The 22,498-nt window shown below is 42.5% G+C and overlaps 2 protein-coding genes across 2 annotated transcripts in view; both read right to left on the reverse strand.

Moving 5' to 3' along the window:
• LOC106652724 (plasma membrane calcium-transporting ATPase 3) overlaps window positions 1-21,722 on the reverse strand; it is a 149,681-nt gene extending 127,959 nt beyond the window's left edge. Inside the window, exon 1 of the mRNA XM_014371844.2 lies at window positions 21,296-21,722. The gene's annotated coding sequence lies outside the window, so the exon portion shown is untranslated. The remainder of the gene's footprint in view (window positions 1-21,295) is intronic.
• On the reverse strand, window positions 14,342-16,454 carry LOC106652725. Its single transcript, XM_014371855.2, has 2 exons — window positions 15,255-16,454; window positions 14,342-15,189 (listed from the first exon to the last, which is right to left on the reverse strand). Exons 1-2 carry the CDS (start codon window positions 16,315-16,317, stop codon window positions 14,681-14,683), a joined length of 1,572 nt encoding a protein of 523 aa, XP_014227341.1. The 5' UTR covers window positions 16,318-16,454; the 3' UTR covers window positions 14,342-14,680.
• Window positions 21,723-22,498: the final 776 nt, after the last annotated feature.

Consider the following 22,498-nt stretch of genomic DNA (forward strand, 5'->3'; position numbering starts at 1 on the left):
AAAATCTGACTGCACCATCGGAAAGCTGAAGAAATTTCCTATCGAACACAGTGGTCAGTTATTATTTTTAAATGAGTTTTCATACTTTTTCAGCGACTTAGAAATTGAGTAACTAGCCGCATTTGCAAGAAAACATGATTTTTCGTCCTCTAAATCAAAAAAGTAGCTATAAAAATAAGCACTATGGAAATTTCAATGGTTCCTACGTGGTTACATGTTCCTAGGACCCCCAAAAACATTTCCCGGGGGTCCGTATCCGCGTAGGTTGAAAAAAAAATTTGCCGCGATACTACCTCCAAAAATGCGTTTCATTTAGAGAATTGCTCATATACGTGTGTCGTATACAGCGTATATAACGGTGGTATAACTGCCATTGTTACTGCGCTAGCGGTGCAATTATACGCGAGGGTATTTTCATATTGTAAGCGGATCTCGGGGGGTTGTACGAGCAAAGGATCGCGCGCGCCTCGATTTCGTTGATCTACGAGCGCGAGAGAGTGAGGCTGTGCGCGATCGGCTATACTTTCGCGAGAGACATTTTTGCTAGTTTTATATGTTTAATCGGGCCGTGGCAAAATTTTCTTGAACTCGCTCGTTGCAGAACTAAGGTGCCAACGAGACAGAGGATGATTTTTCGTCCGTGCGCGTTGCTCGTCATGCATAGCTCATTCAATTCATTGCAAGCCTGCCCTTGATTACCCGTGTTTTGTTTTGCGACTTACTTATAACGGTCTTCGATCGAGGATCTAATAGAACGTTAAGCAGTACACGATCTATCAAATAATCAGTTCGTTTAGCCTATCACTTTTTCCAAAAGAGGATCACATCGTTAATATAGATGTGAATGTATGCGCATGAACCATTCTGCTCTCATTTGATTTGAAAATGATAAATTACAAGATTAATATATAGGCGAAAATCTTGCATCGAAGAACTAGTAAAGGGATTGGTGTAGCAATCAGAGCATCCGTACGCGTAAATCTATATAATTTAATAGCACACAATAGAATTTAACAAAAAAGGATTCTATATACACAATATATAATAATCTGAAAATTTTTTGCCACTTGCGACTTTACGATACGCCATCTGGATCGAAAAGGTGATGATCGAACATGACACTCTTTTCATTGCAATAAATCTCGTTACACAACGTACCTGCGCTCGATCGGGTAGTCAGGTATTTAAAAACTCACGCACAATGGATCGCATCTTATCTACCCAAATCCAACGTCCAGTCACGACATGCTCATTTTGAAAACTTGATCGAGCCATCATTTTTTTGAGAGTGAACAATGTAAAATAAAACTAATATAGTGGAAAATAGAGACAGAAGGACGATTATCAACGCAACTACCGTACTTATTTTATTATCAACTGCAGCTCTTATGAATTCGGCTCTGTATTGATATGCGTATAGAACTATATTTTTCTGTTGTCTGAATTTTTCGTACATATCGCACGTACGATGAAGCAAATTGTGCGCCTGGATGAATGACATTTTCAACGACACGCGACACATCTCTCTAAGAATCGCAGAACATTACTGCGTACGACCAGTCGTGGAGGGGGAAGGATCGCCAAGCAGCCGTCACAATCGTGGAATCACCTCGCTGATATAAGATTAGTGCGTGCGGTCGTTGACGAAAAATTTCTCTACGAGCAAGTGTTTACAAATTGTCGAGGTACATTGTTGGGCTACTCGACACGTATAACCTCAAAATATTTTTTCAAGGTTCGAAACTTTCTAAAACTCCACAGTGATTTCATCTATAACCAAGCTAGTAATGGAAAACCAAGAGGATACAGTTAGGTAAAATATTACTTTTTGCATACCATAATATGTATTGAGACTATATCAATATCGAACGTCGCTATTTTTTAGAGTGAAACATGAGCCAAACGATACTTGTCTGAAAGAAGGTGATGAGTGCAATTATGATATGGTGGGCTATTGCGTAGCAAAAAACATCGATACAATGAAGTTTCATAAATCATTAGTGAGTCCAATCATTTTAATTAACTTTTATTTCTTCACTTTCAAAAACTATTACATTATTTTAATTTTAGGTAAATAACATGAACGAACCTATTCCGTTACAGGAAAAGTTACATGAGAAAATATTTATTGATTTTGAGTGCAAAAACGTTAAACCCGAACTGACGAACAGCTGCAAAACTGAGAATCAGAGTTATCCGCCAATTGTGAAAGTAGAAAACCAAATTCAGACAAATTACTCGAACGATAAAGATCTGATTATTTTGATAAAAAAAGAATTCGATTACGATAATAACTGCCAATGGGATATTTGTCATAAAACATTTGGACTAAAAGGTAACCTTAATATGCACGTAAAGACAGTTCATGATCGGAGCAAACCTTTCGAATGTGATATTTGCCACAAATCATTTTTAAATAAACGTGGCCTCCAACGTCACGTGAATACAGTACATAATCGGAGCAAACCCTTCGAATGTAAGATTTGTCACAAATCATTTAGAGACAGTAGTGACCTCAACAGACACATAAACGCAGTACATAATCGGAGCAAACCCTTCGAATGTGAGATTTGTCACAAATCATTTGGACAAAAAGGTACCCTCCAAATTCATATAAATACAGTACATGTTCGGAGCAAACCCTTCGAATGTGATATTTGTCACAAATCATTTGGATACAAGAATAACCTCAATAAGCACATAAGATCAGTACATATGGTAGCAAGCGCCTTCGAATGTGAAATTTGTCACAAATCATTTGGAGACATGAGTGACCTCAATAAGCACATAAGATCAGTACATGATCGTAGCAAACCCTTTGAATGTGAGATTTGTCAAAAATCATTTGGAGGTAGTAGTAGGCTCAACAGGCACATAAACGCAGTGCATAATCGTATCAAACCCTTCGAATGTGAGATTTGTCACAAATCATTTGGACAAATTAGTAATCTCAAAACTCATGTAATGACGGTACACGATCGGATCAAACCCTTCGAGTGTGATATTTGTCACAAATCATTTGGATACAAGAGTAACCGCAATGAGCACATAAGATCAGTACATGATCGTAGCAAACGCCTTTGAATGTGATTTTTGTCACAAGTCATATGGTCGCAAAGATTACATCAAAGTTCACATAAATAAAGTACACAGTGAGAGCAAACAGTACGCGTGCGAATTTCGTCACAAATAATTTAAAAAAAAATCCAAAAAAGCACAAATTGATACACAAATTGATAATACATAATTTTTGCAAATCTTAGGCACGTAAGATTTATTCGAATACATTCACATTCAATAAAGATATCTGCTCTTACACGTTATAAAGCTATGTAATTTAAAAAAAATCTCTTGTAGACATATTCTTCAGTTTTGTGAATAATAATAAAATATTTCAAACTTTCATTCACTTTGTCGTTACTATGAAAACCCGTTGAATCTGCTTTTGTACATGAACTAAACGAGCCATAAAGAGGTTCACATCAAAGAAATGGAAGAAAAGATCAAGGGTCACGCCGAAGTACGTGAGATTCCGCGATCCGCGTCCGATTCATCCACGCACGCAAATCAATCGTATATATTTCATAATTCCGACGATTAAAAGCGTCTACGACACCCTTGGTCTACTTCGTATAATATACGAGAGCTTATAGAGAGAGAGAGAGAGAGAGAGAAAGTCGAGGGGCGCGCGCACGTGCCTGCATCGTCAAAAGCTCGCGCGCAAGCACACACGTATATTATGCCGTCAGCTTACAGATATATATAGCCATTCCGTATACGTGGCGGTAGGCACATACCTTCGCGTTTTATCTATAAATATACGCGCAAAACTGCATTATGTATCACGTGCGACGACGACGACCGACGCCGACGTCGATGATTGTATATTATGATGCGTCGCCGCTATGTGTCGGCCTCTATATAGCTGCGGCTCACGCCGATGATCACGCCGCGAGACGCGATCTCGTGCGTGCTCGTCGCGTGTGACGCGTGTACATCGTCGCGGCGTTATCCGTTTAAAGGTATTAAACTCGCGGCTGCTGCTGCTCTCGTGATCCACTGCCGCACGAGCACCGAGCCGTGCAATTTCTAATGTACCGCGCGCGCAAGCTCGACGGCTCTAGATAATGTCTGCGCTTGGCGACAATCACGCGACGCGACCCGGCCGAGGGGCCAACGTATCGAAATGAAAGAAGAAGAAGAAGAACAAGATGATGAGAGGCGAGAGTACGTAACACCTATTAGTGGTCGAAGCGTACGTACGCGCGTCAATTTCTTTACGCGCGCGTGTAATATTGTTTATTTTAAAACTCGTCACGATCATAGTCGCGCGTCGACCGTAGCTAATATTAAGCTTTTAAAGGAGCTGTGAGAGCGCGGCTATGCGCAAAAATAAATTTCGGATTAATGCGATTATTTTCGGCACTTGGCTTGCTGCTTGTGTATGTTATACGTCAATATAACTGTTAATTTTTCCTTAAAGTATACAGTTATTTTGACTTTGCCACTTGCAGATTTACTGACAATGAGGTACTCGCCATCTAACGGTTGAGGCTGGTTTTAATTATAGTAAGATTTTCATACAATTTTTAGCAATGCAAGAAAAAAATAAATCAGCATTAAAATAATAATTTTCAATCGCGGTATTGATATTTGATACAGTTGAATCTTGATTGCATTATTCATGCTTTTTTTTGTGCAGTTTATCTAAAAAAAAAAAGTACCGATACATTAATTTTCAACGAAGATTCATTTTAAAATTACCTTCCATCTAAATTTCGTCGCGACTCGCGATTCTTTGCCGCGCCTAGATGTACAACGCGACGTGAACCGCGAAACATCGTTAACATTCGGCAACGCCTATAGTGCGTTTACAAAAACACACTTACACGAGCGAACGATCGACGAATCGCCATTTTCCCGATGCGCTTCGGCGCAACAACGTATACAACCGAGCGTGCACATAAATCACCGGTCGCGCGGGATCGCGGGTAAAATTATTTATTCCGCTCGCCAGAGTATACGTGGCGCACAGGCAAACACTTTTCGACCGAGTGTAGAGATGCATAATGATAATAATAATAATCATAATGCATAGCTTATGCGTGGGAGTGTAGCAGAAAGCACAAACCATCGGCCGACGAGGCAGCGATCGGGCGAGAAATCAATACATATTTTGCATGTGATTGCTCGGCGATAATGCGCACGGCGACGAGCAGCAGCAGCAGCTAGCCCACGCGGCCACGCCGCCGCTTTCTATACATTATAAACATTCGTCGCGTTCGCCTATACAAACTCGGCTGTACGTAAATACGCGCGCGCGACCGCGCAGTCGATTTGTCGATATATATTTATGTATAAATACGCGCGCAAATGCACAAACATGTCTTAATTGCAAAACTAACGCGTGTATATACGAAATATAATTTCGACATTGTTTCTGATAATTACCTCTTTTGAAACGAAAAAAAAGCGGCAGCCCGCAGCAGCTGATTAACATCCACATACGCGGGTGCAATTTTGATCATTATCAATTTTTTTCATCGCGTAAATAAAGTATTCCGCGACGAATTTGTAACGCAGACGCTCGGTCATTAAATATTTTCACGCGCGGCCGTTGTTGAAAATTCTATTCGGTCGATTGTGCGGCCGCGTTGCGTAGGCTAGGCTTGGCGCGATCGTCCTTTCTCTCTCTCTTCCTCGTACACGGAATATATTGTACTGGCCGGTCGTTTGTTTGTATACAAATTGTACAAACGCGATGATCAATGGCAACTTAATTACAAGGCCCCGTATACGCGTGCGACATATTGGAAAAATTTAATTATTTATAACGAAGAATATAAATTAATGAATCCGTGCGCACGCGGGATGAAAATAAAATTTTTTTTTTCGGGTTCCCTCATGAATATATCTGCCGCGAGGAGTATATTATGGATCTTATAATAATTTCAAAACGAAGTTTTCCCTCCCGAAGCATAAGGCGCCGCGAAGAGCTACCTCGTAACCCTCTCGTTCGCTCGACTCTCTCATTTTCACTCGCGAGCACTTTATATTTAAGCATAATTATCGATCGGGCGCGCCGAGGACTTCAACATTAGGCTCTTTTTACTGCTCCTTCGCCAGCGGGCGGCGGCACCAGCAGCAGCTGCCTCGACTCCGATGTATATAATAATAATACGTATCCTCCCTTTCTATCGCAAAGCAGCTCTCGCGCGCGCCCAAAGCTCGCTTGTATTATTGAAAGCTCCTGTTCGCAAGCTCGTCGTTTTCGTTTTCGTCGACGACGACGACGACGACGACGACGACGCAGTGAGTAAATATTCACGTTGTTATAAGTACGCGAGGCTGTGTTATCAAGCCTCGAAAATTTCTCAGTTAAAAAGGACAAATATAACGAAGCCCTTTCGATGATAATAACAATTATTATCTCATTCAATCTCGTTCAATCGATTCGCGTGTCTTTTCGCTTCTATGTACAGGTATTTATATGTTTCTCTCTCTTTCTCTCATGGCTAATTTAACGCGACTCTCGAGTGCTCTTATACGCGATACGACGCATTTGATTGCACTCCTAGGTACGTGTATCACGCGCACGCACATTGCGACGACTCCGAGAGCGTATAATAAATTTATCATAAACGGGCAAAACTTCGTATTATACTTCTCTCTTTCTCTCTCTCGACAAACTGAGAAGGTTGAAAAATAAAAAAAAAGGTACGACGAGCTTGGGGGNGTAAAAGCGCGCGCGACAAAGAAAGCTTACACTGCGCGAGTTAGCGAGCTTGCGCGCGACTTTTCATTCTTTTCGTATATATATATATAATTCTTTCAGGGCGAAAAAATAAATAGAATGACCTTTTGAAATTAATTAAGGGAATTAATATACACTTGCGTGTCGCGTGCCGCTACGATATTACGCGTTAGATAGCGCGCAGTGGGTATATGAATGTATTATGTATATATAAAAGTCCAGAGCTCGGAGCGGCGTTAAATAATTTTTTGAGACCTCCCGCATATCCGTGTCGAGAGAAGGCTCGGTCGTGGAAAGAGAGAGAGAGATTAAAATGGACGTGCTTTTATTCCCTGTTATTTTTTTTTCTCTCTTTTTTACATCCAACGCTCCACACCTTTGAATCCGAGGCGCGCAGGTGTGGCTAATCATCGATGCTCTACTTCTCGAATTATGAAAAAATATAGGCTACGTGTACGTAGTGAGGTAGTATTTTTTTGCTCGAGCCCGGACACGTTTTCCGCTCTATACAACGACTCTCGTGTGTTATACACTATATAGGCATTGTGATTTGCCGCGAAAGAAAGCGAAATACGTGTATGCGCCTCTCTGCAAATATTGCATACATACATCGGGGGGCGCTCTGGAAAAGAAAAAGATCTTTCAATTTGTCAGTCGTCGCGCGCGCGCGCGCGGAGGCGAACGGCGCACATAACGTATTGGTTTATGTCGGGCTTCAAAAAGAAATAAGTTTTCGAAATGTGTTCTACCGGGTCTTTCTTTCTTTTTTTTTTATTTCGCCTGCTGTACACACACGATGGTACAAACGTTCGATCGAGCGCTTATCAATCTCGCGTATACATACTATCGATGTAACGCAACCGTTGTCAATTCGATTTTCCCTTTTTTTTCTCTCTCTCCTCTTTCATCGGAGCTACCCTATTTTTTCTCTTTTCTCTTATTTTTTAAATAAAAATAAAAAAATCCGAAGCGAAAAGAACGAGCGAGAAAGTCGCAAGACATTATTTTCGATTCTTTTGATGCTTTGGCACATTTACAATTCTTCCTCCGCGTGCGCGCGTGATTTTCCATTTCGCCCTGTTTTGCTTCCTCCTCTCTCATAGTAGTCGAGCGCGCGGATGCGATTTCCCAATACTTTCTATATCGTGTACGAAATTACATTTCATTCGTGTCGCGCCAACGACGTTGTCTTTTCTTCTTTTAATTACGCAGAGTAGTAGTAGTTGTAGTAGTTATTATAAGCACTTGGTTTTCATTTCCCCGCGCGCGCAAAGCAACGTAGATATGTACGAAAAGAAGAGGAGAAAAATCATCGAGGCTATTTGCTGCTGCTGCTGCACTCGACGACGATCGCGAGAGAGAGAGATAGCCGTCGCGACGACTCGCAGCCGCGAAGTCGATAAATCGAAAAAAATATATAAAAACACTCGCGCGCGAGAATAAGTGCTCATAGTAAAAACTCGAGAGCGGGAAGAATAGGACAAAGAAAGAGAGAGAGAGAGATGAGAGAAAAAGACACGAGAAGAAAGAAAATCATCGCGAGTGAGAGAGAGACTCATGACTCGTGCGTCGTTACTTATACACTTTCAGGGTCATTTGCGACGACGACGACGACGACGACGACGACGCCCGGGTTTGCGCGAGACACTCGTTACAGAAATAAATCTAGGGATATTCTTTTCTCTCTATCTTTATTTTTCGCGCTTTTGTTCTTTCGCGCTGCAGTAACGGTAGCAGCAGCAGCAGCAGCAGCAGCTTATAACTCTCGACGTCTACTCGACATTAAAAAAAAAAAAAAAAACGATGGCACTTTTTATATAATAATATTTCGCAATAAACGCTACATTAATTTCAGCGTGCGGCGGAATACACGGCGACACAGCCGATCGATTTGCAATATTTTTTACGAGGGATAACTCGGGCTGGATATTTAAGAGCCGACCTATTGTGTGTCGAATATAATACTCTCTCTCTCTCTCCGCGTGCGCAATACGTGATCGTTTTAATAGGCGCTAGGCTAGGCTAGGCTCTGGCTGGCTGCATGTTATGTATTACAGTGCAGCAGTATATACGTACATTTTCGAAGGCAGCAATGGAAATATTTGACGATGCCTCTCTACTACTACTACTACTACTACTCCTCTCTTGCACAGATTTAAGTGCCTCTGACGGAAGATAGCGCGTGTGCAATTTAGACGTGTATACAGTAATAGCAGAATTCGCTCTTGGGTGCCGATCGCTCCATGTGTATACCGCCTCTGCAGCTGCCTGGAGGACACACGAGTATATAATACAGGAGGACGGGATGTACGTGTGTGTAGGAAAAAATCATTGATCGAAACTGCTGCGCATTGTTTTTTTTTCTTTTTTTTTTTTTTGAAAAAGGAACGAAATCGCAACGCAGCTCTCAACCTGGTTACCACCGTAACGCGTTAACGACATTTTATAAATACCAAATTACCATATCGCGCTCAAAAAAAAGCGCATCTCGCGCCAATTAATTAAGATCGTCGTGACAATTGTAAAAATCGAGTCGGGCAGCCGCATGTGCATAATTACATTAGCACCGTGCGTACCACCGCGCGTATACATTGGCGGTATGGGCCCCCGTATTGCACACGCACCGAGAAAATAACGGCCGCGTCTCATTACGATGCTTAACACGGGTGCGCTACGCATCGCCGCGTGTGTGCCGCTGCTGCTTTGCATGGCACTATTATTGAGCGCGCGAAATATATACTTTTCTAGGCCAAGAGCTTCTTGCGTATGGGTGATTCACGAAAGTTTCCCTACTTATTTCTTCTTATTAACAAAATATTTAGCAGCAATTTGTTTTTACGTTTTTGTTGTTATCGTGCCTTCGCTTCGATTCCTGTGTGAAACCTTTTTGCGCAGTGATGGCAGCGAGCCCATCTCATCTCGAGGATTTATATTCAAACCCGCTACGATATATGTTTATCGTATCAACAACTATAAGTTTATCACAAAATAAGAAAAGTAACGACAGACGTAATCGTAATCGTAAAGAGACGAGGGAGAGAGTGAGAACTCGAGAGATAAGAAAGGTAAGTGTGTGAGAGAGGAGGAAAGTTAGCTTTTAATAACGGACATGCAGCTTGTCCTACATGCAGTAGAAATGACTCTCTCTCTCTCTCTTCCGAGCTGCCAAGAATATCTGCACTAAATCCTTCCCTCTCTCTCTTTTTCATATACACACGCGCGCACATTATACACACACGATGGCAATGGCATAGTAGAGGAACGAGCTTTTATTCACCTGAAAAGAGAGTGAAAAAAGATGAGGGGTAGAGTTTATAGACTTTGCATTAAATACGCGCGCGAGTTAATCCGCGAGTCGAGAAGTTTTTCACGTATTTAAAAATAACGCACGACGCGTGCGTTTGCGTACGTGTATTAATTAAAAGCCGATTAAAATGATTCGAGGGTCCTCGAACGGCGCGCGAGTGAACTCTTGAAGCTTTTGCAAACGAGGAGTACACACACACACACACATATCTAGGAAAGCAGATTTGGACCGTGCGCGCGAGAGCACAAAGTTCGCCCGTAGCCCGCCGAGCGCAATAAGCACATATATATAAAACAGCAGCGCAGCGAGACTCGAGCTTGCGAGTCTCTCGCACTAGGCGTACGGTGAGAAAAATTTCAATCGTATCTGGTACGTGCACCCAAGTACACAGTAAATGGCACTCGGTTCTTGCGCATTGTGCATCGCCAACAACGACGACGAGCCACTTTGGCCACTGCTTCAGTGCCTTAATAATTCTTTTGTTAAATCGACCGGTCGCCGGCTGCAGCTCGCGCGCGATCTAACTCTCTCTCTCTCTCTCTCTCTGCGAAGCGCTGCCGCCAACAGCAACGGTCATGGTGAAGCTATTTTTGCTTTCGCGACATAGAGAGAGAGAGAGAGAGAGAGAGAAAGATATTGTATAGAGAGAAAGAGTCGAGTGTATTCATGCTCGGCTGCATGGGTTCACCTTTCCATTTATTTATTCAATTTTTTTCTCCCACCTCCTGCGCCCTTCGTCATTTTCATTTCACTCGTACGCGAAATATCGATCGCCCACACACGCGCCTACACAGCTGATAATTAAAGCTCTCGGACGTGCAGCCTGTACATGAAAAAAAAAAAGAAAAAAAATCAAGATTAGTATTGTACGGTACCGTGTAGATATGTACATGGGTGCAAATGTTACTCGGTATTCGCGCGGGAGGCAGCACTTAAACGTTGTTTACAGGGAGAAAAAAGAGGAGAGAATGAATATTTCACGACGCCATTAAAGAAGAGCCTAGAAGAGAGGGGGTTGTACCGTGACGTGTCGTATCTCTTCACCTCTCTTTGAGCCCGCAAGGGCTCGCGCGCGCAATATCGACATTGAAAAATGACGATGAGTGACAAGCAGCGGCGGGGCAGGCCGCATTGAATTTTTCTCAAATTAGATTTCTCCGATGTGTACGGGTTTTTTTGTTGTATTTTTCTTATTTGCCTCTAACCGCGGTGTAAACGCGATTCATCTTAATATTCTCCGCTACGAGATATAACCGGATATATTATTAAAAAAAAAAAAATTTATTACATAATGGAGACGACGGCGCATGATTACGGTTAATGTGCACTTTATCAAACATCGACGAATATCTCCATACTTATATATTATACGCGTACAACCTCCCCACCGCGTATATATACCGTGTCACACACACCCAAGTTTTATACTTAAATGAAAAAAAAAAAAAAAAACGTGCACACGCGTTCGTCGAGTCTTCGTCGATCGCAGATAATACAGCGAGACAGGCGCGCGCATCGATCGGCGCGCGCGACGGCGGCAAAGGGTTGATATATATATAGCACACACACATGCACACACACGTATCGTGCGAAGAAGCCCTTGAAGAATTTTCTGAACGCATCGCGGCTCTGTGTGTACGAATATATATAATGCGCGCGCGCGGCGTCGTGCACGATCCGCTCGCACACACGCACGCACGTAACGATACGTATATATGCTTATCATCCGCGCTCGGCGCTTCTGTAATTTTTTACCATATAATGCATAAGCTCGACTATCTGGTCTTTTAACGTCGTGCCTCGTCGTCGCCGTCGTTGTATATATAATAACGAGCAGAGCTCGCACGGGCCAGCAGCAGCAGTCGGAGAGAAAAGAGCTATAGGGAGCTTGGCCGCGGCGGCATATTACGCGGCCAGCGAGCGAGCGAGCGAGCGAATTCTAATTTGCAAACTTAACTTTTTGCGTTAAAAATAGAGCCCGAGAGTATATACGGGGTACGCTCGCGAGAGAGTATAGAGAGGTAGAGAGTATATGGGCGCGAGCTTATGCAACTATTTCAAGCGGAGCTTGCGGGCTCGGTTCACTCGCTCGGGCTCTTTTGCGATTTCTCTCTCTCTCTCTCTCTCTCTCTCTCTCTCTGTGCGTGCAGCTGAATTATTACGCGTGTATAGAGAGGTATGTGCAGGCGCCTCGAGCGGCGGCCGCAGCTGGACTCCAATTACAAACGCAGCGATGCCGATGATGCGCGCGTACATCGAGTGCGATCGCTCGAAATAACGCGCGTATTATATCGTCCGCCCGAAATGATCAAAAATTCACGATTCGTTAACGAGAGCTCGAGCTTCTTAGTAGTATCCAAAAGCTCGTAGGAAAGAACGAGCGTCGGAGATTACGGCTCTCGCCCACCGCGGTTATGGGTCCTCAGAGCTCCCTTTCCGCCCCCGCGTTAATAATTCAAACGATGTAGCGATTCATTAATTTGCTGCGCTATAGTAGCCGTGTGCCGAAGCCCAAAGCTCCCGATGACAGCTAGCTCCGAGCAAAGGAGAAGTAATAGCGAGCAGGGGGGGGGGGGCGGCTAATTTACGCCGGAGCTTTGCAATTCCACGACCACTGGCGCGTGCTACCATCGTATCATCGTATATAACATTACAAGCGGTTATGAATCTTCTCCCGTACTGCGCGCGGACACAGATACATACCGTATCTAATTATACTCGTTATTTACGGGCCGATCGGTAATATCGGCCGTCGTCGTTGGCCTCCTTGGCTATCATCATCATCGTCGGCTCTCGACGCGATTCGCTGCGAATTCCATCCCGTCGATGTATGGTAATTCGTGCTCACGGACGCACGATTATTCGCCTGAAACGTGATATACACGTATTATATCGTGTGTACGGGCGGAATATGTATACGAGTGCGAACGCGTATCCGTCCTCCCCCTAATATTCCGTTTGTCGAGGATGGGCGAGCTTTTTTGTTTTCTGTAGCCGCAAGCTCGTCGTCGTCGTGAAGAATCGCGTGAAACGTATACCGCGCGTACGGGAAGGGACGTCGAGGGACTCGTACGATTGAATCACGCGCGAGTATCACAAGTCGAGCGAAAATCGTATCGTTATAATGTAATATAACGGAGAGGGAGGGACGAAGCACAGCGGACGAGAGCCCGCAGCACACGAGAGCTTGCGGATTCGTTCATTTTTCAAAAATCCATAAGCTTTCGGGCACACGACAAAGACAGCGATCATTCATCAAACAGTATCATAAATACGAGAGGCGAGCAAATCACCGCGAACGTATAGAGATATATATTTTCTTTCTTCAACGACGTCGTTAAATAATACTGTAAACAAACACTTGGGCCACAGCGTATATATACAGACCGTCGCGTCGCGTGTTGCTGCTGCTGATGTTTCTGGCGTATCGGAAAGCACCGCACGACCATGTTTATATACCTATATAGACTCGTACACACGCGATAATCAAGAAGACCCGCGATCTCCCCCTCCCCAGACAGCGAGGAGTGGCGAAAAAAAAGCTCTGTCGCGGACGGTGGCGACAAAAAAGAAGTCCGCATGGGTCATCATACACTGCCGCTGTTGCAGTTGCCGTGCTGCCGCGGTGCTGCTTCCAACTTATATTTTAGGATACATACACGCAGTGACTGTGTGTGTGGGTGGTGTTCATAGGGCAGAACGCGGCGCGCGTGATTTATCGGTATTAATCAAGCTGTCAGTGCACCGAGTCAATCAATTTCTCGGCGCGCGCACACGGACGTATAGACACAAACTCGAACACTCTCAGGGGTCGCAGCGGGGGGCAGATAGAGAAAAGGCTCGTAAACGTGCACGCGGCTCGAAATTCGGATATTTCGCGCGCGAACGCGCCGAACTGGACTTTTTTTTCCGTGGTCGTTTTGCTCTTTTTCTGCGCGCTGGTGCATCTTTCGGTATTCACTAAATAGTTGCGCGTGTAAAAGTTTTGTATTTTATGACTATTATAACTATTTAAATTTATTATTAAATTTCTAACTTGTGACTATGTTCGATAGTATGTATTTTACTATCGACTTTAAAAATTACATGACTATGCTGTTCGATGTAAAATTTTTTTTGATAAAACGTAGGTATCCCGAGTCTCTGAAGTTAATTAGCAAATCATTTTAGTACGCTTCACAAGACATTCATTTAAAAATTTTGTCTACGTCAAATTCAATGTGCAGAATAGATGAGATTCGAAGGTTTTGAAGAACAAGTTTTAAAAATTAAAAAATTAGTTCTCGTTGCAAGGCATTAATTTATTATACAACTTCATTGAATTTACTTTGTTCAAATTAAGTAATAAATTGATTAGATGTTACATTATAATGTAATCATTTATGATTATGCCAATCATTTACAAAATTTAAATAAGTCCATAGGACCTATGCATTTTTATTTCACTGCCTTGACAACGCGACTTCTCTCGTTCTTTCATACTTTAATTAAAGTATAATAAATCTGTAGTTGATCGAGTGCAATGTCACTATACATCGTGCTTAATTATACGTATTATTTATACATTTTATTTACAGGTATACGTATGAGCGCTTAGACTTTATGTTCGCTGTGTTCCATCACGCCTGACGGCACAAACGCACTAATTCCTCGTAACTCATGTATTCGACAACTCGGCGGACAGTGACATAAGGTAGATGCAATTGGCTGTAATCTTCCATAAAAAGATCGGCTACGCATAATTTCAACTGTGGTCTTATGAAAATGTTCGCTACGTGTCTCTTTACAATCAGGTTTATCTCAGTACAAGATAAATTATTGATTGGTGGGATACACCAATTCTCCATATTTTTTAATTTAGAGTAACCTTCACCGTAGCTCATTTGACAAAGTTTATACAGCGAGACGTCCTTTGTTAGCATAATCGTTTTTGTGCTCGCAAACTGTTGGTTGCAAGTGTCAACGAAACCACGAGTAGCGTGACAAGAGTTCCAGATGTCTGCACAACTCTCTTGTGTTCGTTGAAAGAAATTCATAACTTCTTGACTCTTATAAATACTCAAAGTATCAAAAATAAACGAGTTGTACACAATTGGCTTAAGAGCAACGATGGGGTCTCGAATAGACTCTAAATAAAATAAAAACAATAAATTAATCATCATCAAAATTATTGTATCGATAAAATTGCCCTACCATCTAATTCGGGCCTCAGATGCTGGGTATCATCTTCTCGGATGCTCAACCAAAATTTAATCATCCTGAGTCTTGTGTACAAGCTCATCTTAAATCCTGCCGACTGCAATAATTGTACCATCTCGATGATGTTGAGAGTGAGGGGATAGTTTGCTAATTCGATCGATCTGAACTCTGCGCCGAACATTCTATACTCGCACAAATTGTCAAGACTCGCGCCGTGTGCCAGAAGCGACTCGACAAGCTGCACATCGAAACGAGAGACCGCCAAATGCAGAGGACTATCACCATAACGATTTGGAGCTTCGATGTTCGCTCCATACTCAATTAGCGTTTGAATTATTTCATCGACTGGTTTTCTCTTGTCGCAGAACTGGACTCCGTTGGTGCATTCGCAAAGACACAGCCTCGTGAGTGCGTGAAGAGGCGTCGACTGCCCCGCGTCCAGCTTGTTTGGATCGGCCCCGCGCATCAATAAAAGCTCCACGACGCGTGGATGTCTGTACCGGGCTGCGATGTGCAACGGCGAACACACGTACGTGTCGAGATTGACGTCCACGCCTTGGCTCAGGAGTAGATTCGCTGCCTGCACGTTGCCCGACATGCAGGCCGCGTGGAGATACGTGTAACCGTCCTCGTCCGCGTAATTTCTCACCGGGTTCTCCAAAAAATATTCCATGAGCTTCAGAACTTTTCCTTTTGGATCGGTACTCGTATCGTTTATCCAATATAATTCGTCGGCCAAATAATGAACGGCGGACTCTCCATCTTCGAATCTAGCCTCGTGTATGTCGAGTCCGCTGTTCTCGAGCAGTTCTATCATTTCCTCGGCGCGTTCGTGCAAAGCGTGCTTCAAGAAATAACTCTTATCCTCGACACTGGGAAACAATCTCCGGCAGTTCATCAACTCTATCACGACTCGATCGTTCAATTCTGCGTTTCTGAAACGGTACCAATGACTGAATATGAAGCAAAAATCTTCGCGTCTTTTTTCACCCTCTTCCACGCTCTCCAAACGACTGATCAAATCTCGCAGAGGACCGTCGTTATCGCTCGTGGCCATTTTTGAATCGAACTGCGGATAATATGTTGACTTCGGTGAGACGTCTCTGGCGCTCGACGACACCGAACGCTACGATCAACACTGAGAAAGCGAGCAGGCAGGCGATCGAGCTCGGCAGGCCGCGCTGATATACTCGCGAGATAGAGAGAAAGGATGTACCAACAGACAGAAGTTGACTAGGAGCCGCCTAGTGGCCCCTGTATAAGTGTGATGGTTGGACCGAGCAACCGGCCCAGCTCGTGCCGCGAGACGAAAATAAATAAAGAGGAAAAAGATAGAGTTACGCGACGAGATCGACTGGACCCTTTGAAGGTATACGAAACGTCGAGGAATAACTGAACATCGACAGGCCGCGAAAAGCTCCGTAAATCACGCAGGAGTCTATGGAAAGCGAGAATCAATCGGACGCGATCGATCTCGACGTGCCGAATTCGACATCTAATGTTACGAACGACATTTCGAGCAAACATCGTAATCTGTGCATCGTGAATTATGGACTAGCTATACTCAACAGTAATATTCGCGTGAAACAGAAAGTCGAGGGGCTGATTTTCTACAAATGCACTAATTTCTCGTTCGCTTTGTAAATTCGATCGAATTTTTTCCCCATCTTTTCCGTAATATTATACGAGGCCTCGAAAATTCGATAAAATTAGATGTTATTATTCGAGAGTTCGATACATTTAGATATTATTATTGAACTGGAGGGTCTACTCGTGCGCACACGACCGCGAGGCTCGTGAATCCTGATCTCGAAATCGATGTTTGTACGATGCAAAGCTCCATCTGCATAAGCCCTGGTATAGCTCATAATATCGAGCTCATTGTTCATTGTCATTTACTTCATACTCATTTTGCATTGGAGTAAAATATATCAATTATTTCAAGTTAATTATGGGACTTGATTATACAAAATTTTTTGCTTTCAGAATGCTCAACTTCGGGTTACGGTCCACGACAAACATCCGAGTTTTTCTGGCACAATATCGTTTATTTAAATATAAACTCGTGCAGCTGACGATTGGACGTGACACTTTTTGCTCGTTAATATACGTGAAAGCTGGGACGAAGATTGATTCAATATTTAATTACCATTAGGGATATTAAAATATTCGCCGATAGAGTAAATAATTGCGCGCGTAACATTATATTACGTTGCGGAGGGAAATAACCGATCGAATTACCCTCGGTACACGGGTCCCCCCGCATTGTTCGATTTACGACGCGAATCGATGATGGCTCGATTCGAGTAAGAAATTTCGTACATTCGGGATAACGTATAGACAGACACGAGGGCCTGCCTACAACGCGACACCTATATAAGAATCGAAGCAGAAAAAAAAATCGATAAAAACCAAGCGATCGCACACGGGAAATATATAAAAATGCCTATATAACGCGCGAGGGTGAGCAGAACAAAAAAAAAGGAGGGAGATGGGAAAAGTTTTTATTTCGCACTCCGCTGTGCAGCTCGCGCGCAGCACACACGTGGGTGCGTGCGCCCATACCGCTCGTCTATCGATCGTTTTCTCTCTCTATACACCTCTTCTGGTCTTGCTGCAAGTCTATAGCTTCGATCGCGTAGGTATATTATAAGTCAAGTACGCGAAGATCACGGAGGTTTCTCGATCGTACTGTCGAATTGCTTCGAACGAGTGTAAATCTTGCTTATATTTTTTGTATTATAAACGAGATGGCAAAAACTAAAGATGATATCGATATCATAGTCGATAGATCGAGAGGATAGACAAACCATAATACACTCACAAGACGAGCACACGCACGGGACACAAAACTCGTGCATTTGCTGCTGCTGCTGCTGCTGGCTAGATGCATGCGCGTTACGTAACGTCGTGTACCATTCATGTGTTTATGTCTGTGTGTCTGTGTCTCGAGTGCGCGCGCGTGCGGATTCCCATGTTGCTGCATTATGCGAACATTAGACCGCGGCGCGCACACGAACTTCTTTATTATGCAGCCGAGTGAGAGAGAGAGATTTTCAACTTATCGGCGGGCTGCGGCTCTGCCACGAGCAGCAGCAGCACAGAGAGACGCAGCATTCACACACATCGCGTGTGCATTCATGACAAAAGTTTTTCGCTCTCTCTCTGTGTCTCTTATATTTTCTTTTTTTCTATACATATAGCAGCGGAACGAAAGAACAACAACAACGTGCGATAGTAGCGCCGGCGCGCACCGTGTGACACGCGCATTATTATTATTAACGTTTATAAGTGACACTCGTGGATTTGTATATAAACACGGGTATGCATAAAATACTGCGCCGTCGACTGTAACGAGCGACAACCCGAATCCCTGCGCGAGTCGCTGCTTATCGACTGTTTTTTTTCTCTCTCTCTGTATGTGTAATGTACAAATGTAACGAGAAAGAAAATAGCATCGGCAGTTGCAGAAGTTGCAGGTAGCGCACCGAGCTTACGTAATAAGTAATAAATGTTCGTGTATGTGTGTGTGTATCTGTGAGTAACCCGTAGCGTGTATAGGGTCACGTACCATGCGCGCGTATAGATACATCATAATACAGAATTTTTTATATATCGCATCTCGGTGTGTGTGTGTGTGTGCGTGTGTACGCGATGTTTCAAAAGGTATATACGTATATCGTTGAATCGATTCCATATACTCGACGCAGCACTTGCACATCATATGTCTGCGTGTGTATCTAAATCATCGAGAGAGTATGTACGTATATACGGAACGGTGCGGTATATACGCTGTTATATACGCGATGATACATATCGATGTGCCGGTGCAACGGCAATACTGCACGTATATGTACCTGGACAAGTTTATTCTTTGGGAGCAGTAGCAGCAGCAGCAGTTGAAAAGAAGAAAATAAAATGAAATAAAAAGAGGGGAAAAAAGTTCGCTCTTTCGCACACACACACACACACACACACCTCGAAATTTTTCCTTTGCCCAGCGAGCTCGAATTCTCGTACGATATGAGTTTGTGTGTGTGTGTGTGTGTGTATCATGCAGTGGACTATGTGCAGCTCACACACAGAGGAGCGCGAGAAGAATTTCCCGATCTAAAATAAGCCCGGCTCTCGGTTGCTGCTGCTGCTACTGCCGCCTATATATATAGAAAAACGTGCAAATCTATATAGATCGCGTATCGTTGGCCTTTATATTCGCGCGCGCGCACCAGAATAAATATAGAACACCATCCAACTCGTTTATATACGCTGTGCCGCTCGTGTGTGTGTATGTATGCAGCAGACACTCGCACACACACACACACATGATCACGCCAAGAGAGAAAAAAAAAGAGACGATCGACATTCGACGGTTGCACGAGGCTCAAGCCTCAACTCTGCATATTTATACGAGTGCAGTCGCTTATCGAACGTGAATACATATGGGTCAAAATAATACTTTTTTACAAAACCGTGCGCACGTATGTCACCGATCTTGACGCGCTTTTGGTATGTTATAGTACATGGTAAAAAGGTCCCAAAAAAAAATTTTTAGACCCCCTCCCCCCTCCTACCCCCCACTTCCGGTATAAACGTCCATTTTCGATCTATATTTTTTCTGAGGACATGAAGCAAGTAAAAAATCTGAAAAAATTCATAAAAATACTTTTCCACAATCCAAACAACCTTGAATTTTTTCAGATTTTTTGAGTGCTTCAGGCCTTCAGATAAAATCATTGAAAATTTCAAAAATCGAGATACGGCGGTATGAGCCGATGTAGTACTCGGAAATTTTTTCAGTTATTTTTCGCATTAAAAAACATAACCTCAATTTTTTTCAGATTTTTTCAGATTACCTAACGCACCTTTTGAAGCCAAAAACCGATTTTTTTGACGAAAATAATTTTTTTAGGACAGTACGGAGCCTCGAAAAATCTGAAAAAAATTTTTTCTTGTTTTTTTCATCAAAATACGTAATCTCAAATTTTTTCAGATTTTTTAATTGAAGGCGATAGCTTCTAGGGCCGAAAAATGCTATTTTTAACAAAAAATGGTTCCTAGAACCCGATGGTTCCGGTGAAAAAATTTGAAAATATTTTTTTTGAATTCCTTGTCAAATTTTAATAAATTTTGACCGTTTCAAAAGTTCGATTGAAGCTTCCTAGCTCATTTTAGAGCATCAAACGAGTTTTATCATTCCTTAATGTCTTCAGAAACGTCTTCAGATATTTTGCATTAATCTTTGTCCTGCTCTAAAATGAGCTAGGAAGCTTCAATCGAACTTTTGAAACGGTCAAAATTTATTAAAATTTGACAAGGAATTCAAAAAAAATATTTTCAAATTTTTTCATTGGAACCATCGGGTTCTAGGAACCATTTTTTGTTAAAAATATCATTTTTCGGCCCTAGAAGCTATCGCCTTCAATTAAAAAATCTAAAAAAATTTGAGATTACGTATTTTGATAAAAAAAAACAAGAAAAAATTTTTTTCGGATTTTTCGAGGCTCCGTACTGTCCTAAAAAAATTATTTTCGTCAAAAAAATCGGTTTTTGGCTTCAAAAGGTGCGTTAGGTAATCTGAAAAAATCTGAAAAAAATTGAGGTTATGTTTTTTAATGCGAAAAATAACTGAAAAAATTTCCGAGTACTACATCGGCTCATACCGCCGTATCTCGATTTTTGAAATTTTCAATAATTTTTTCTGAAGGCCTGAAGCACTCAAAAAATCTGAAAAAATTTAAAGTTGTTTGGATTGTGGAAAAGTATTTTTATGAATTTTTTCAGATTTTTTACTTGCTTCATGTCCTCAGAAAAAATATAGATCGAAAATGGACGTTTATACCGGAAGTGGGGGGTAGGAAGGGGGAGGGGGTCTAAAAATTTTTTTTTGGGACCTTTTTACCATGTACTATAACATACCAAAAGCGCGTCAAGATCGGTGACATACGTGCGCACGGTTTTGTAAAAAAGTATTATTTTGACCCATATATGTAATTTGTAACGTATTTTTCAAGGGTTTCCAATCGTAACGGACTCACCTGGTGCGCAATGGTGGCCGCGGCCGTTGTCGTTGCAGCAGCCCAACGAACTTTGGTCGATGAAGAATTTAGCTGGACACATGTACACGCGCACACACTCGCGTATTACATACGTATATAGTCGTTTGATTATATTATTATGTATCACTTTGGATTTTTTTCGTATATTTTATATAGTTCGACTGTTATTGTGTACGTTCGATCGTGTCGTTATACCTCGTCCAACGTTCAAACTCAACTTCGTATACAAAGCTCAGAGTCCCGCGTCTCGATACGAACTGCCGGCGAGGCAACGTACAACGGCCAACTCCAACCTCTCACGCCGTATACTGCAGGTCTTCTCTCTCTCTCTCGATAAAACAAGGTGCACTTTATATATAAACCGCTGCGCTAGGGGGCAGATTTCAATTTCTCTATGCATAAATCATTTATTTTATACCGTAGATAATATATTGCGTAGTTTCGAAGGATTATGCACTCGCGATGGACGTTCGAACGTGTGTGTGTGTGTATTAGTGTGGTGTACAACGTTATAACTCAACGTCCTCGAGCTATTTGTTATTAATGCATCGCGCGCAGCAGCAACTGAAAAACACTACTACTGCTGCTGCTGCTGCTGCTGCTACGCGCGGGAATCGTTAGGAATAGAGTAAGAGAGAAAAAGGTTAAAAAAAAAAGGAAGAAAAATAATACGATATTTACGACGACACGAGAGATTTGTTTTAACGGATTTCCGAGAAACGATCGAAGCGCGCGCGCGCGCTCACGAGCACAAGCGTGTGTGGTGCACTGCTGTGTGTGCAGAATATATCGGATATAGTATACAGAGACAGGCAGACAGAGAGAGAGATGGACGAATTTTCATGAAACAAGTTCGCGGAAAAATAAAGTAAAAAATAAAATAAAAAATCGCTCGTCTATTGTTGCTGAACACGGGAGCCGATGGATAATAATAAACAGTCGCTCGGCTCAAACGCATCGTGTACACTGCACACACAATATATACGGTTTAGCCTGTTTACGTTTAAATTATTCCTTTTTTTTTTTGCTTCTTCGCTGTATATCGTCGATTTTACGTATTATTTTCGAACGACGCACAGAGGGGCCGAATGATAAAAAAACGCACTAAATTCTTGCGTACCGCGCAGTTCAGCGAAAAAATTGCAAAAAAAATTTTTTGTCATTCAGAAAGGTATGAAAAAA

Source organism: Trichogramma pretiosum, unplaced genomic scaffold, assembly GCF_000599845.2.
Source record: "Trichogramma pretiosum strain Unisexual culture from Peru unplaced genomic scaffold, Tpre_2.0 scaffold117, whole genome shotgun sequence".
Classification (NCBI taxonomy): domain Eukaryota; kingdom Metazoa; phylum Arthropoda; class Insecta; order Hymenoptera; family Trichogrammatidae; genus Trichogramma; species Trichogramma pretiosum.

What these genes read in the sequence shown, in the direction of transcription:
- LOC106652725 (XM_014371855.2), bottom strand. Translation starts at nt 16,317, where the DNA reads ATGGCCACGAGCGATAACGACGGTCCTCTGCGAGATTTGATCAGTCGT. An exon ending in TCTGAGGCCCGAATTAGATG is followed by an intron (nt 15,190 to 15,254) that starts GTAGGGCAATTT and finishes TATTTTATTTAG; the next exon opens with AGTCTATTCGAGACCCCATC.